General features: G+C 43.2%; 1 protein-coding gene across 2 annotated transcripts in view; it reads right to left on the bottom strand.

The window, feature by feature from the left end:
- Window positions 1-1,576: 1,576 nt before the first annotated feature.
- ADIPOR2 (adiponectin receptor 2) overlaps window positions 1,577-17,702 on the bottom strand; it is a 76,043-nt gene continuing 59,917 nt past the window's right edge. For both annotated transcript variants that reach the window (XM_032796740.2, XM_032796741.2), the window contains exons 3-8: window positions 15,374-15,493; window positions 12,436-12,607; window positions 9,019-9,205; window positions 7,454-7,641; window positions 5,747-5,940; window positions 1,577-4,523 (exon numbers count right to left, since the gene is read on the bottom strand). In XM_032796740.2, the coding sequence (XP_032652631.1) occupies window positions 4,392-4,523; window positions 5,747-5,940; window positions 7,454-7,641; window positions 9,019-9,205; window positions 12,436-12,607; window positions 15,374-15,493 (993 nt within the window). In that variant the 3' untranslated portion in view covers window positions 1,577-4,391. The remainder of the gene's footprint in view (window positions 4,524-5,746; window positions 5,941-7,453; window positions 7,642-9,018; window positions 9,206-12,435; window positions 12,608-15,373; window positions 15,494-17,702) is intronic.

Here is a 17,702-nt window from a genome sequence, read left to right as displayed (position 1 = left end):
CTCCTAGAAGGTCGGCTGGGCTCCATGTCAGCACAAAGGCTCATTTCATTCCCAGTCCAGCAGCTGCCTGAGAAGAGGGACAGGGTAAGGAAAGGCAATCTTGCCCAGGGAGACTGAAATATACTCATTCCCCTGCCCTTTGGAATGTAACATAAGAACGGCCATACTAGGTCAGACCAATTGTCCATCTAGCTAAGTCTCCTGTCTTCCAACAGTGACTGCTGCTAGATTCTTCAGGGAGAACGAACAGAGCAGGGCAATTACCAAGTGATCCATCCTGTCGTCAAGTCCCAATTTCTGGCAGTTTAGAGACACCCGGAGCTTGAGTTTGCATCCCTGAACATCTTTTTTTGAACCTAGTTGCACTTGTGGCCTTCACAGTATTCCCCAGAAACAAGTTCCCTAGGTTAACTGTGTTGTGTGAAGCAGTAAGAGTTAACACTAGTGACACTCCAAACCACATTCTGACCCACCGTCATAATCCATGCACCAAGTTCTTCTGAGAGTAAAAAGCACTGACCAAAATTTTATTTTCTAATCCAAAGCAGTCAGATCCAGGTGACTCTTGGGGCAGTACTTCAAAACAGGCTTCTCTAGACATTTAGTGCAGATATTGTCTATCCTAGAAAGGGATGCTTGACAATAGGAAAGTGACTCATTGATGGCAATGATGCCAACAGGTCCCCTTAGCCCACAATTACTCAGCCAGCATTTAAAACTCTTCTCCTGCTAGTGCAGACAGGATACACAATAAAGGAAGTGTACAGAACACTGTTGGAGCAAGCGTCTACCCTACTTTTTGATAATGGAGCCATTTAACTTTGTAAGTAATTGCCAAAGCATTTTTAACCTCTGGAGACATCCATTGTCCTGGAATCACAAACAAGCTTATAGTTTGCTGATCCTGTTTGCTAGACTGATCCAGTTTATAAAACAGTTTTAAACAGAATTTGCCCAGCTGTTGAGAGCTAGATAAAAAACTTATAAAAAAACAATTTGACACAAGTCAGGCCCTACAATGCAAATAGTGTCTAAGAAGGTTTAGAAGTAAGGCAGCGTTTCCATCATACAACATACACCAAGTTTAAGTTTTCTTCATTTATTAGGCATAGAGGCATGAGTGACAAGCTTGGTCCCTATGGTGTCAAACTCAGGGTCCATCAGTAGAGCAGTGGGTGAAGGCCACAATTAAAGAATTAAGACTTACTCCAGGTGAGCACACACTAGCTGCAGTGTATGGGCGTCCTTACTTAAGGCAGAGTTTAAGGAAATAAAATAGCTCTGAAGCCTGCCTCATAAGTGAGTCAGATTGGACTTGTACTCCTCTTACTTCAACCATAGATAAAGGGATACTATCTAGCAACACTTGTGCAACTATTTGCCAGCATCTAGGTCCTGTCCTAGTGTTCACACTACATCCCCAATCCTGCTCCAAGCAAGTAATGAGAACTTTCCAGTTTCTGGACTATCAGACTCCTTCGTAACAAGCTGATTGGTCAGCCAGAAGCATTGGGGAAGGGAGTGAAGAAACTGTTTTATTGTTGTAAATAAGATACAAAGCAACAAAGAGCCAAACTTGATCAATATCCCATTTGGTTCTTTTATTAGCAGACGTTAAGAACACAGCAAGTCATGAGATCCTATCTTATATGGAACCAACCACCAGAGACCCCAACCATCAAAAATCCCAAAATGTGCTTTGTTGCTTCCAATAGTAAGCAATTTAAAAAAGAAAGAAAATACTGAACAAGGCCACTATTTAATGGGGAAGGAAAGGAGCTGTAGGTCCTATCTATTCTATGGCAATAATCTGCACACAGAGCAAGCAAGCCTCTGACTGCTGAGAGTAAGGCATTCAGGTGCCAACCTGGGAAGAGTTCTCAGCAAGCGCTGGGGGGGAATACACAACTAGGCAGTTTATTGGAGCACAAAAACTTCCTAAACAGAGATTGACTGGGTTAAGAATAGCAGGTGAAGCATTGTGTTTTTGTAATAGTTCTGTGCTGTGTTGGGCCAGGTTACAATGTCCCCTCAGGGAGTGAGCATAGAGTGATTCAGGATGGAGACTGCCACTTTTGCTGGTATTGATACAGAGGTATCCAAAGTGCTTTCCAGAACAAGTCTGGTTCTGATATGTACCACTGCTTTCTCAAGCAGCAGAGCACCCTTCCTGCCAATGCTTATTAAACCCTCTCATTAAAAGTGCCTGGTTAAATACTGCTATGTATTCCAGTTAGGCACTGCACAAACCCACAATACAATACAATACAAGCCTTTCCTTCAGTCCTATTGACATCCACTATGGTGACCCCACCAAGAAAAACATCCCTCTAAGCCTCCCACAAGCTCCCACAAAGCACCTCTTTCTACAGCTATGCTTTATTTCAAAATTTCTGAAAATAACACTCTAACCAAAGGGCAAAAGAGAAAATACTTCCTTTTTAGAGTCAACAGTGAGGAATCTTGAATATAATCAAAGTCTTCCACTTCTGTTCAACCCTATTAGTCAAGATAACTGCTTGAAACATTAATAGCCTGGATTCCCAAGAATGTTTACTTAAGATCTCTACAGTCCACTTTTTTAACTTGCAAATTTGAACTTTCACCCTTTAAAAATTTAGAACAATTTTACCTTCCTATTGCTTTGTGAATCACAGCATTTTAGGAGCTGTTTAATCCTAGGTGAGAGGTTTCCAGCAACTAAAGTCTTACTCTAGTACATGAAACTTCTGTGCCATACACTGTGTACCAGACAATCAGTTTTGCCCCAAGACTCAGAAGATTCTTCAACAATCTGCTTATCTCTCTGGCTTCTGACTAGGCTCCAGAGATCAAGCACACCAATGCAATGAGAGAAGAATATATGCTTCCCCCTATGCAGAGGCTCCACGATAGTCCAAATGATCTCAATTTTACTTCCGGGTTAAAAAAAAGCCAGCTACCCCATTGGTTAAGCACGGATGGGAAATCACAATGACTGGACCTGAAAAGTGAGAACTGTGCAGGGTTTAGTGCAGATTTAAAAAAGTCACAAGATTCTGTAGGACAAGGGGCTCTGTACACACATGAAGGTGATGTGTTAGGTCAAGGGACACCATTAAATCTAAGTGCTTCCTGCTGGCTGCTTCACAGCACAGCACTGCCCATGATACCAGAGAAGCCAGCTGCTCTCCCAGCAGGAGCAGAGGCAATGGTAGGAAAGAGTGTTGCAGCACAGGGAATTTAGTCAATTTAACACTAGGACTTCTGTGGATAAGGAAGAAATCCAATAAAAAATCCAGAGTGTATGCAAGTAGCCAAACAATAGTCTTCCTTCCAGTGCCAGCCTATTACTCCTCACATGCTTACCCACCTGGGTAGCGGTTCTATTCTTTCACAAGTGCCATTAGCAACATGTAATCATATCAAAGCATGGTAGATCCATGAATGGCAACCAGAAAGGTAGAAAACAGTGGCTTTTGTTTGCAGAAAGGTACCCATGGAATCAATTCATGAGCCACATCTCACATACACACCCCGTTACACTCCACTTCATGTGGCAACCATTCAACTTCATTTTAATTTCACAGTCCAAACCCTCCTAAAGGGCCAAGAAAGCTCAGAAGGCAATTGCCCCATGTGGATGGGCAGGGGTCAGATGCATCATTCTAGTTACCTTGAGTAGCTAAACTTACTAACACTGAGACCTGAAAGACAGCCTGATTAAAAAAGTAGGCATCTGGCCATTGCCAACCTTTATGTGCCATGTTCTGACCCTGCTCCAAACACTGACCAGAATGCCATATTGCCCAGTACATGCCAGCTTCCAGGAAGAGTCTGCAGGACCATCATGCCTCACTCCCAAGGATTTTACCTGGTCCTCCTGCAGTCACTTCTTTTGTGCAAAATTGAAACAGTGTGTGGTACTTGCATGTTGCATTCTATACAAAACCCTCTTTCCCCCCACCCCATTTGTTTAAAACATTTATATAAATTTATTTTAACAGAAAGTTAGAAATCTTATTTACAATTTTTTCCCCAAAAGAGCATCTAAAATCAGCTCCTTCCCCTGCCCCTAAAGAAGATATAAATCTTAGCCTAGATTTTAAAAAGAAAACTGCTAAGCCATCCCTCCCATTTTCTACAAATAAATATGGCATTGAACAGAGGAAACAGTCCTCTGTAGCTCAATCTGTAGATCAAGAATAAGTTAGTGTTTAAGAATTTCCTGGTCTTCAAATTGATTCACTCCATTGTTTGAGGTATAAATTTATCGTGTCAGAAATCCCAAGAAGCTTCCATATCCCATTACATGAGGCTTGGATTCTCACGTGTTCATGTCACTAGCCAGTTAACATCAATGCTTCTTGCAGTCCATTGTTTTGGTTATGATCCTGGGCTGAAGGCAGGTTTTACTGCATGTCTCCCTCCTCCGTGCAGCCTCCCCCAACTGTGAAACGGAACTCCTGAAGGTTTGAAACACCATGGAAGTGTACAAAAGCTCCAGCCACTACAAAGATGTGAAACAGCTGATGGGAGTGGAACTGTGGAAACAAGACATTTCTGTTCAGCCAGAGACATATGGAAACCAAGTACCAACCTCTTTCCAAAGAGACATGCGTTGAGCTGAAGCATACAGCAGTGCACAGCAGCAGCAGCTTATTAACATTACTTGCTGGGCTATTCAAGATCCCATATTGCACCAGTCACTGTATTATCACTGGCTACAGCATTCCCATCCCCCTCCAAGCTATATTCACCGGAAGCAGGGGAAAAACTCTGCTTCAGATTTCACAGCCACCAAGATCACTTGCACAGTTGAAATTTGAAATGAATGTACAGTTATGCTTTTCCTTCATAGTGGTCTTCGGCAGATTTCACACTAGGCCAAAAGGCTTAGAACTACAGTGTATTTTTTCCTTAGACTCTTAATGCCTAGCAATAGGGATACACTGTTGCTGCTGGGATTCCTGACATGTCCTATCTTACACACGTGGATAGATATTGGAACTCTACTCTAGTCCTGGATGCAATGTCATCAAGTGGATTTTCAAAACACAGTTCTGTCTTCTCCCTCACCATAAGGGGAGCCAGGCTGAACATGAGTCAACAAGTAGTTTGAGGTTTTAGTTAATACTAAAATCTGAAGTTCAGTCACTGGCTATCCAGGATAAGAACCCAGGAAGTGAGTGATTACAGTGCAGCAGAATGGAAACCATGAGGAAGTAATATTGATCATATCTCCCACGTTAAAGGAAGAGGTATAGCTCAGTGGTTTGAGCATTGGCCTGCTAAACCCAGGGTTGCAAGTTCAATCCTTGAGAGATCTGAGGCAAAAATCTGTCTGGGGATTGGTCCTGCTTTGAACAGGGGGCTGGACTAGATAACCTCCTGAGGTCCCTTCCAACCCTGATATTCTATAATTCTAATTTATAGGTAACAGCATGAGCAATGGGTTTGTATAAATGCTGTCTATCCATCTGAAGTATCCCTAAAAGACTAGGAGCAAAGTGGCATGCATATGGCAGAGCCTCAGTGACAAGGTACAGTCCCAGAGCTAGCCTTTGTAAAGGCATTTCAATGATCCATGACAGCATTGGGTCAACTTTTCAATGGTCAAATCCACTAATTTCTTCCCAAATTATGAAATCTCAAAAGCAGCTTTTAAAGCAGTTATACTTAGTTGCCATAATCAAACACACACAAAAGCATAGCAATACCAGACCTCAACATAACAAGCTTGTTAGTACCCACTTTGCAGACTCACCCAGATATCACACTTGCCCGGAAAGAATCTCTCTGGTATACGGGCAGCATACAGTGCAGCACCAGTGATGTACAGACAGGCCATGAGTGCCAGCCAGCCTATCTGCCCCATTGTGGCTGCCTTGAGAAGGCCCTCAGAGATGACAAAGTGCAGGGTGGGGATGACACCACTGAGGCCGAGACCCAGAAATACTCCTAGGAGGAAAACAAAAGGGTGGAGTCAGGCTTGGACAAAAAGCAGAATAGGCAGAGCCTAACATTCACAAAAGATTTAAGGTGGAAGCTGTTGAAGCTGGAGGTCCGAAGTATGGCAGCAAGTTTATGCCATAACAAAGAAAGTGCTCAAGAAAGTACAGAGTGCCTTGATACACTATGGCCTGGTCTACACTGGGGTGGGGATGGGGGTGTGTGGGGGGTGTCAATCTAAGATACGCAACTTCAGCTACAAGAATAGTGTAGCTGAAGTTGACGTATCTTAGATCGAATTAAAATTAATTACTTCGCATCCTCGTGGCGCTGGATCAACGGTCACGGCTCCCCTGTTAGACTTTGCTTCCACTTCTTGCCCTGCTGGAGTTCAGCAGTGGACAGGAGAGGAATCGGAGATCGATTTATCGCGTCTACACTACACGCGATAAATCAATCCCTGATAGATTGATCGCTACCTGCCGATCTGGAGGGTACTGCAGACATAGCCTACGGGTATTGGTCAACAGCTCTTCTAGACATACTAAGTGTTAGTGGCTCTTTGTACAGGCCATCTATGCACCAACTTGAGTGTTAACATTCTTGGGCTATAGAGGGCGCCTAGATCCCATAAAATATTCTGCTACTGAAAGTATGGTAGAGAATGACATGCAAGAAAAAGGAAATGACCAGTGATGTAGACTATTTATAGCATAGCATACAGGTTGCCCCAAGAATGAACATGGAAGAAATTGCACCTGAGGCTTATCTGATCCTGTAACTTGCCAGATCACAGCTTGGCAGATTTCAAGGTTGTCCTAGCATAGAGTATTAAACCCTGAAGATCTGAACAACAAGCCTTTTCAGTAAGAATTTCCATCTTCCGTACAGTTAGTATTCAGGAGACTGAACTCCCTGCTGTATCCAGACATTCAGACCTTTCCTGAATATAAGGAATAGTACCTTGGAGTGCATACAGGTTTGTATACACACAAAATGAACATGAAGAAACATGAGAAACTTGATATAGCATTAAATTGTGTTACCCAAAGACTCCTTATTCTTGATTGGTGAAGGCGACAGTAACTACTTTTGTCTACCATAGTCAAAGAGAGAAAAGCTAGATATCCACAAGATGATGATTATATGTCAATTTCTCAGTTGCACTCAGCAGGGAGGCTAACCTAATATTATAGCCATATGATGAGCAGTACTAGGAGTCCATGGTAGTCAGACTGTTTAAAAAGGTAAAGACCTGTTTAATAATGATGGAAATACTGTTAACTGCCTCTCCCATTCCATGTGCTGCCCCCTACTCCTGCACCCAGAGGGTCTAACTTAACACAAATGCCTCTTACAGCAGAAGTGCCAAGTTTACTGTCCAAGAATGCATTAGTTGTGTTTCCCCACACACAGGGACATCCTTTGGCAATGCAGGCTTTTCCTATGAGTCAGCTTTTGTAATTAGTCAGTCGGATGGATCAACGGTAGTAAAGAAGCAAAAAATAAAATTGTTTTTTACCTGCTCTTACCCCTCGGTACTCAGGGGTTGCAAACATGTCCCACTGGGAGACTATTATGGCTGCAATGCCCAGGACACAAATCACGATCAAGTAGATGAAGCAGGGCTGAGGATTGCAATAGAAGGAGTAGTAAAGCCATGGAACAAAGCTGCCCATGATGAGAAGTGCGATGCCAGAGTAATCCAGCCTAGAACAGAACAAAACAGGTTGACAAAGAAAGCCAGCCCCAGAAGTTCTTGTACCACCCCATGTACTGTTTATATTAAGAGCCATCTTATCCCTGTAAAATGGGGATTACTTATCTTGTTCACTGAATGATTACTTCCACAGACCCCCACTGCAGACGTTATTTGCCTAGCCATGCAGTTAAGACCATTTTTGAGCAGTGGTCAGTAGGCGTATGCTGTTCCCCTGAGCCCAACATTCCACAGGCTCAGGGTATAAATAGCCCACCCCCTCTAAGAGTACCTCAAGTTTTTATTCTGAGGATAAGAAAAAATTAACTAAAAACATCCAGGAGCATTTTCTTGACGCAAAAAAAAAAAAAAAAAAAAAAAAAAAAAAAAATGCCCCCTCAATGTCTACTGTGGTTTCAGACAGAATTCTGGACACTTTGTTCTGACTTGTTTGACAAGTCCACACCAGAATNTGAGCCCAACATTCCACAGGCTCAGGGTATAAATAGCCCACCCCCTCTAAGAGTACCTCAAGTTTTTATTCTGAGGATAAGAAAAAATTAACTAAGTGTGGGCAGAAGCAGGACTTACCAGAAAAAAAAAAAAAAAAAAAAAAAAAGACAGCAAATAGACGCTGTAGGTCCTGCTTGAGTGCAGACAGAATTCTGGACACTTTGTTCTGACTTGTTTGACAAGTCCACACCAGAATGTCTCAGTGACCACCTACGAAACAGCCACTCAGATCATCAACTGAGATGTTTTTATATCTGCAGAGCAGACAAAGTCCCCACATTCCAGATGCACAATTCCCACAGACTGTTTGCTTCCTGACAGAGGAACTATCATGGCCTCTTGCAGGAACAGGTTCTTTAGGTGGGAGCCTTTTGGGCCTTCGGAGCTCTTTTTGTGGTAGACTTGCAGACTTCAAGTAAAAGGCCCTCGTTGTCCAGCCACAGCAGAGTGCTTAACAGGGGCAAAAGAAATACTCCTAAACCACTTTTTATTGGGCAAATCTACTATGTCTAGCAAGGCCCAAGATGACTCAAAACAGGTTAAAAAAGAACAAAGGCAAATAAGTTACACTTTTAGACTTCAGAATCTAAGCTGTAATTAGTTAAATATTTAGGTATAGTCGTCTTGATGGCGAAAAGCATAAGTTGGTTCTGAAACTGCTCCAGCAAAGAGATAGAGTGTATTTATACCCTTGGTCTAGAGAATGTTGGGCTGGAAGAAACTGCATGCAACCCCTACCCAACTAGTATTCAAAAGTGTTTCCGTGGCCACGTTACTAGGCACACTACAGTTACAGTGGGACTCCCAAACCCTACCCAGGACTTCCCGCCCTATTCTGCCCAACTAGCATGTACTCCCCCGCTCTGGATACTTACTTGGAGAAGAGCCGAGAGACACCTTCTGAATGGCAGTAAACCGTGTGGAAGAGCCAGGAGAAGGAGAGGCAAAGAATGGCTCCCAAGAAGAACATTCCAACAACCACCTTCTCCTGCACAGGTGCTACAAAGGACATGTTTGGCCGGAACATGTAGAAGATTCCCAGACACAGGAAGAACACACAACCTAAGTAAAGATAAGACAGAGGTATCAGACTGATGTAACCTGAAAGGTACGGTACTGGACCAAGTTTACAGGCATGAGGAATACTGAACAAAGATCATAATGACAATGTTACACTTTCATGTGCTCTGATCTAATCAGTCCTATGTTTGACCCTCAGATTGCATTTGTACACATGTGAATAGAAACCATGGTTTCACTTGTTTTGTGAGGTACCCAGAATCTGGTTGAGCACACAACCACCACTCACCTGTAAGCCTAGGTTGTGATCCACCCTCACCCTCCATAATAAACCAGCCTTGGGTGAAACTCGGAGTTCACTACCAAAAGTGGAAAACAAAATAAAAAGGAATACTCTGCTGGTGATTAAGCACCCCCACCTCAGGAATGTTCCTAATGAGAGTTATAACCAACAAGGTTGTAAAGACTCTGGGAAATTAAGGAGAATGCAGAAAGACTCAACAAATGGTAAGATAACCTCTGACTAGTGTTTTATGCAGACCATCTGCACAAATAGAGAAAGTAACAAGTTACAATGTGGGCATGAAAGACAGGTGTCAGTGCGTAATTGTTTAAAATTTCTGTTATTTAGGAGTGTTGGATAATGTAATAGGTTTAGTAAATTTGAAGGAGGGAGCTAGGTGTACCTATATAATGTAAATGAAAAAAATGTTCTTTGGGAACCATTTCCGGACTGCAGTTCAACATCAAGCTGCTGGAACTCTGACCCCTCTGCACGACCATGATTTGTAGAGGCATTGCCAGGAACCCCCGGATGAGGTGATCCTGACTGGACATGGAGTGAAATTTGTCTATATATTGGGAGTGGTGAGCCTAAGAGATTTGCTTGGTACGTGTATTCTGTGTGTGTTGCTAACAAACAGATGTTTAGAGCACAACTATGTAAGGCTCTTTCACTGGGAAAAGGTTCTGCAGACCCATTGAGCTCTGAGTCCCAAGGGAAAGGGCAGGTACTTAAATTGAACAGGTTTCTTCCTGAACCCCCTGGGCAAGGATAGGGCCTTACACCCTGAGCCCTTGGAAGGGAAAGGGTGGGGGTGCCTAAATTGATTAGGTCACACCTTGAGCCCTCAGTAGGGAATAGGCGGAGTGCCCTAGATTTTCTCAGGTAATACACCAGCAGTATACCTCATCTGTATTGTGTCCTTGACTGCTAATTTAAGTGCTAAGGAAAACCCTAACATTAGATGTAATACCATTCATAGCTTTCTCCATTTCCAAGGTAAAGGCTGGGAAATCATGAATCCTAGTCCTCATAGGAATTATATGACCCCATTCCGCAAATTGTGGTATTCATTGAAAAGCCCACTATTACCCAGAAGCACCAATCTCTCTCTCTCTCTCTCGCTGTGACCGACACACTTCTTCACAGCTCAGTCTCAGATAAAGACCACATACCACCCCAGCCCTCCTGAATCTCTGCAAAGTAGCATTTCTTATTTGCTTGGCTTCCACCATGCAAGGAGGAACAAGGATGCTTATGATCAAGGTGAAGACATCGCTGACTCAAAATCATTGGCATATCTATGAAAGACCTTGTCTGAGCTCCTGGATACAGTGGCTCAGCCTACCTTCACAGATCAGCAACTCAACACAGAGCCCAGTTTGCTGCTCTGGTGTATTTATTTCAAAGCTTAAGCTGTTTGCCAAAGAATACTGCTGTTCACTCAACAGCTGGAAGAGTATAAGAGTGGGTTTTTATCCTCCCAAGCTGGGCAGGAGGGTTAGTGGTATAGAGTCACTGCAATATGAATTTAAAACTAATTTTGGGTCAGTTAAACTTCTGCTCACACTATGATAATGTGTCCTGGGCAATGAGAAAGGAGTATACAGCAGATAATGCTCAGCATTGCCAGGGAGGTTTGACCCTCTGGCCAGACTTTTGCCCCTAGTTTGGCAGGGAACAGGAAGTAGCACACCTCCCCAGGAGAGGAAGGAAGGAGTAAGTACCTTTCAGGCAAAATGAAGAATGGCACAAAAAGGTCTGAGAAGAGCTACATCCAATTCTCCTCGACTGAAATGCAGTGATGAAGTGTCACTGCTTTAACACAGCACTCCCACAAAGTGTGTCTGCTTACCTTGTGATAAACCCTGGGCACTGGGGAAGATTGCATGCTGCAGTGGAAGAGGAGCACAGGTGAGGGAAAGGGTAAGCTAACAGCGCATGTTTCCCCTTTTAACAAAAATGCTGTCTCAACTACAAAGAGGGAAGACAACAGCACTTGGCATGCAAAAATGTATTAAGCACTTATAGCATACATACTTACTCTTTGTTCCTGAAAAAGCCACATGTCAGTAGCACAGCACAGCTTTCAATTTGTGTAATTGGAGAAGGGGGCAGGAAAAGGGTGAATGTCTTTCTCTGGGATCCAGGAAATGCCCTTCTAGTATATTTTTTTCCCAGTCCCCTAATACTTGCTGCACCTTTTGTGCACTCTGAAGGCAAGAAGTGATCTTCGAATGTATGCTTTTGGGCCCCAAGGAGAAGATCTCAGTGCTGAGTTAGCAGTACCAAGAGGTGCTGAACTCCAAAGACAAGGAAATCACCTTAATCCTCCTAACCTTTGGTAGGAGAATTTTAACAAGGGACACCTGGAACCCTATCCAGCATGTCACTGCTGGAAGAATAATGGCACCTATGACTCTGCCCAAGCTAAAGGGCCTTCCACACCACTCCTAAGCTTAGGCAGTAGGTGGCTAGGTCTACAGAGGTCTCAGTCCCTCCCACTCCAACTATTTGGAGCTACCCTGCTGTCCACATGCGCGCCCAGGTTAGCAAGCAAAGCCTCACATGTGGCTGCACACAGCATTCCTGGTAGGTGGAGCTAGATACCTTAGTCCCAACAGGGGATGCTGGCTCCTTGCTCCTAAATGGCACTTCCTGGGAAGGTTCAGTGGGGTGGGGCGATAGTCCCACAGGAAGCGAGGATCCTAAGGCCCATGTCTGGCAGCACCAGGGCCAAGGAGGAGGTTGGGCAGGGCATCATGCAGGGAGGACTCGGTTTGGATACTGATGCACTCGTGACGCTGTAGCAGGCTCCTCTAATATGAGAGCAGTGAGCCAATAGGCCAGAGTGAGGGGCCCCAGAACAGGAGCCGCCACTATGGAGTGGGTGCAGGGCTGGCTCAGTCCCCCTAAAAATATTTTCCCAGCTGCCTATGCTCTTCAATAATTAACAGTGCACATTCACTTTAAAGCATAATGGAAATACCAAGAAGATGTGTCCAGATGTTGCCAGTCTCTGTGTGTATTCTGAAGATGCTCTTGAAGCAAGCGCGGAAGGAGGGCATAGGTGGTCTGTGTCCATGCAACAGATAGTCATTATCCTTTAGCCAGTCAGGGAGAACATCATGGGGTATGACCCGCCATCGGCCCTCCCACACCTGGAGGTTAAGAGTGCATGGTTAGAGTCTCAGCCAGTAAAGTTGCATAAACAGTAGGCATGACAAAGGGAAAAATAAGAAATCCTGAATTAGTGTCAGTGCTTTAAAGTAACCAAAATTAATGAACTAAGTCTAGGAAGCAGAGAGTTCCCTTTGGGACAGACATATCTTTGTGCTCAAGTCCCAAGTTGTACCAGTCCCTATTCTACACACCACACTAATGGTATGAACTTGAGCTAGTGTTTCCACCAGTGCAGGAAGTGGAATATTTCAAAACTCCAACAAACAGAAAGACAACCAAGCTCATTTTAACTGCTCAACAAAGGCCAAAAGTAGATTTAATTTGCATGTCAAATATCAGAGGGGTAGCAGTTTTAGTCTGGATGTGTAAAAGTGGCTAACAGTTCTGTGGCACCTTATAGACTAACAAACGTATTGGATCATGAGGTTTCATGGGTAAATACCCACTTTGTCGGATGCATTCACCCACAAAAGCTCATGCTCCAATACGTTTGTTAGTTTACAAAGTGCCACAGAACTCTTTGCCGCTTTATTTGCATAGTTAAGTATGTGGTAATGATTCAGTATTTGGGAGGGAGGGGTGTCTTCCCATCCAACTTACTGAGGAAAGCTAGATGTGTCTCTTCTCCATCTCTAACAGAGAAAGTCCTGAGCAGAGTCCCATCTCCCCATACAAGCTCATTCCTGATTGTATGCTCACTAGTGTTTGATGCAGTCTAAATGTTAAATCTAATATGACGGTCAGTACTATTTCAGTTATCCAGAATGCATAGAGGGGCATTAAAGTCAAGTGAGAAGTATTCTTTTCCCTATGGCTAAGCCTGATGCCTTTCCAGCATTGCCAGCCCAAGCAGCAGAGGACCAGCAAGGTCCTGAACTCTGATGCTCTAACTGTAGATCTACACCATTCCCAATTTTTGTATTCCTTCTTACATATTTATGTGCCCACTCCTGTAGACGGTCCCCATTGCAAAAATCACATGCACTCCCTCAATGGCACAGAGCTAACAAGATGCATGTAATCTTCAGTCTGGCTCCTCAGCTGGCATTGCAAGGCTACATACAGGCATGGCACAGATGCAATCGTCTTTGGGATTTGCTCACTTAGCAATAAGAATATAGGAGCAGAGATGCATGCATTAAGGTTAGGGAATCCTGCAATTGTTAATTTCAACTGCTGGGTTCTCATTTCTGTTTTAACAGTGAGGACCTAAAACAATTTCAGGAATACTGCTGCTTTGTTTTCCTTTGAAGGGACACTTCCTACTGCCAGCCCTCTCTAGACACGACCACCACAAGACAGCTCAAAAATTAGTTAAAGTAACCAGCTCAAGTAAGACACTCTTAAAGATGCTGTTTTACAGAAGAATTAACTGTGTTTTGCTTCACGTGCAGCAAGAAGGCGGGGCGGGGAGGGAGAGGTGTTTCCATTTTTGAGAAAGCAGAGGAACAACACTGTTTAAAAACACAAAACATGCTCAAAGCACTGTATGAAAATGCAACCTTGATTTCCGAGGATCCCTCTACCAATGGCAAAACAGCCATTAGTAATATCCACAGTAATAAGCATGCCACAGGCAGCACTCCACCCAAACCCAGAATTAGGGCATCAGCCAGAGACCAATACAATATATTCCTCACAACTTTAACAGAACTGAGATTCATGACCAGCAGTATCTACATAGTCCACAATGGATTTACTTGGATGGACCTTTAAAAGAATCTGTTCTTCTATTTGGGTAGCAAAGTCCATTTTACAATGGAAGCAAATGATGTGGAGGCAAAAAAAATGTGCATGTCTGCAGAAGTCTGGAAAGAGCTGTCCTTATAAATGAAAGCGTCTTGAACCAGAAATACTGGAAGCTGAGAGCTTTTATTCCGCCTGCAGACACACAGATGTTTCCCAAAGGGTACTCATTAGCCACAATATCAGCTTTAAAATAATTTCAGAATGTAATCTCTATTGTTCCATGCTTTCTAGTTCATGCAGTTATAGCAGGGGTGGGCAAACTACAGCCCGTGGGCCAGATCCGGCCCATCAAGGCTTTGGATCCGGTCCATGGGATTGCCACCCCCATGGCACCGTGGGCCCCGCACCGCTGCAGGAAGCGGTCAGCACTGTGTCCCTGCGGCCCCTGGAGGGGGTTAGAGGGGGCAGAGGGCTCCATTCACAGCCCTTGCCTGCAGGCACTACCCCCCGCAGCTTCCATTGACCAGGAATAGGGAACCATGGCCAATGGGAGCTTCGGAGAAAGTACCCATGAGCAAGAGTAGCGCACAACACCCTCTGCCCCACCCCTCCACCAGGGGCCACAGGGAAGCATCCATTATGCTTCTGGAAGCAGAGCCTGTCTTACCCCCAATGCTACCCCAGAGCCGCTCCAGGTAAGCGGCACTGGGCCAGAGCCTGCACTCTGAACCCCGCCCAACCCCCAGCCCTGAGCCCCCTCCTGCACTCTGCACCCCAATCCCTTGCCCTAAGCCCTTTCCTGCACCCCACACCCCCCCACACTCCCTCCTGAACCCCAATCCCCCCACCATTGAGTTATAGCATACCTAGGATTCAACACAGCAGCAGCAGCAGATATACAGAGAATCGCTCAATGACCAACTCCATTGTGTGCCTGCTGTTCCCCAGCTCATTGCCAACACAGTTTACTTCAGGAACAAGGCCCGTTAGCTTCATTTAGCTACTAGGCTCAAGTGATCATCTGGATAGATTTGTTTTCTTTATATATTGCTTACCTTACACACAAACTCTTCCATTTTCTCCATGGCATGGTGGGCTTGTAAAAGAGGGGATATACCCATAAACCCTTCATCTTCCTGAGCTGGTTCATCATTACAGTCGCATTCCTCAGAACTCTGGAAGAGAAAAAACAAACACTTCATACAAAAACTGACAGTGAAAAGACTGATCTTATGTTTTACACCAAAACCAAACATGGGTTAACTGTGGAGTTGAAATTTCAAATTCAAGACAAGGGGTAAAATTTTCAGAAAAGGGACTCAGATGCTTTTTGAAGTGTTATCCATGTTTATATCAAGCACAAAGAAGTCTGGAAAATTCAGTGAAATTCTGTAAAGTTGTGTATGTCATTAGAATCAGCTATAAAGTCCACAAAATGATGAAACCCATTCCCCTACCAATGTGGGATTACTTCCTACACAAAAAGTTTCAATCTCTTATCTGTTTAAGTACTAAACTCTAATAATTTTGAGAAGATGCCACAAATTTTTTTTAATTCTGGTAGCCCAGGATAAACCAGGGTGAGGCTGCAGTCAATTTCAGTGCAAGATTTGCAAGCCTTATACTTCAGAATTGATAAAGTTTACCTAAATTTGATTAATTTCACTCAAATCTGCTTAGCAGAAAATTATGCCTATTGGACTGTGCTATGAAGTGTTGATTTGTTCATCTCTGCTGGTCCTGCAAGATGTTCCAACAGTAAAACCAGGAAATCAGAAGTTGGACATGTTGAAGATGGTGGCATAAAAATTTTATTATGATTTTTTAAAAAAAAAAGTGAATGGTACAGAGTTCAAGTGTAGAAGTTCAGGGTATTCAGGGATTAATGTACAAATCAAGGTGTGCCAAATTCAGTTTAAGATTGGATGGCATAAGGAATACATAATCTGCAATATCCTTGATTGGGGGTAAAAGATTAATGGGTCAAAGTACAGACATTGAGATACATGGGTATGTTGTTCATATAACGGCTATGTTCAGGTGTGGACTATAAAGCAACTAAGCCAAAAACACTTTTGAATGGAAAGGTTCAAATACTAGTTACAGGAAACCACTGTACCAACAGAGGCCAGGATTTTGATCTGGAAATGAAAAAAAATCAAACTCCAGAATCCTGTTTTTATAAGGCAGGAATATAGATGGAGGAGTTTTATCAATCAATCACAAGAGCGAAAGTCATTAACTACAACAATTCCATGCCATCCATTCTTCAGCACGCTAAAACGCAGAGGACAAACTAAGTGAAGACATGCTTTGGTCATTCCAATTTCAGTAAATAAAGAACAGGTCACTAAATTCTGCTTTGTTTATTAGAAGTGATCCGTACTACCAGGGACTCAACACTTCCGCTGCCAAGGTAAATCTTGAGGAGGCAGCAGGAGGAAATAGTCATAGCAATATCGAGTAGGGGAAGGGAAGCAAAGCCTTTTGTGCCCTTCAAGTCTCTGCTCTAGAAAGCTGCACAGAGTGCAAGTGGCCAAGTCACATTCAAAGATTTGGAGGCCAGAAGGTTCCAAAATGATTCTCTCTGACCTTCTGTATAATAGTCACAGAACTTCACACCTTAGTAACTCCTGCATCAAGCCCAATAACTTATAGTTAATTACTGCATCTCTTAAGGAAAATTTCCAATGTTGATTTAGTCTCTTCAAGTATGGAGAATCTGCCATAACCCCTTTATATAATGTACTAATAGCTGATTACTCTGAATGTTAATTTGCACTTTATTTCCAGTTTGAATATTTCTGCCTTCAACTTTAAGTCACTGAATCTTATGTGTCTGTTTGCAAGGATAAACAGCTAGGATTAAAGAGTCTTCTCCCAGTTAAGTACTTCTAGACCATGATGATGCCTCTTAATCTCTTCAACAAGCTAAAACAATTAAACTTTTATTGTAAAGAGTGTTTCTTAGACCTAGATTCATTCTTGTAGCTCTTTTCTAAACTCTCCATTTTTACAACATCCTTCTTTATGTACTGACACCAAAACTGGACACAATTCATTTGACAAGACCTGTTTTCCATGAAATTACATTGTCACAGTTTTATTTTTGTCCTTTTATTCTTCAGTGATAGTCTTGTAACAGCCACTGCATTATTTTGTTCAGGATCAAAGCCAGGTTTCCAGACCTACAGTTAGCTGGTAACCTGGTTTACTTTTTTTAAATACTGGCACAGCAGTGACTCCTGTCTCCCTCTAGAACTTGCCGAAGTTTAATAAAATCTAACACCAGTGATGCAAAACTCCTCAGTCAATCCTTAAAACTCTTGTGTGGAAGTTATCCAGACCAGACTTTTTTTTTTTTTATTTTATTTTATATATTTA

This window comes from Chelonoidis abingdonii, chromosome 1 (genome assembly GCF_003597395.2).
Source record: "Chelonoidis abingdonii isolate Lonesome George chromosome 1, CheloAbing_2.0, whole genome shotgun sequence".
NCBI lineage: Eukaryota > Metazoa > Chordata > Testudines > Testudinidae > Chelonoidis > Chelonoidis abingdonii.
This window is presented reverse-complemented; position numbering and strand designations above follow the sequence as displayed.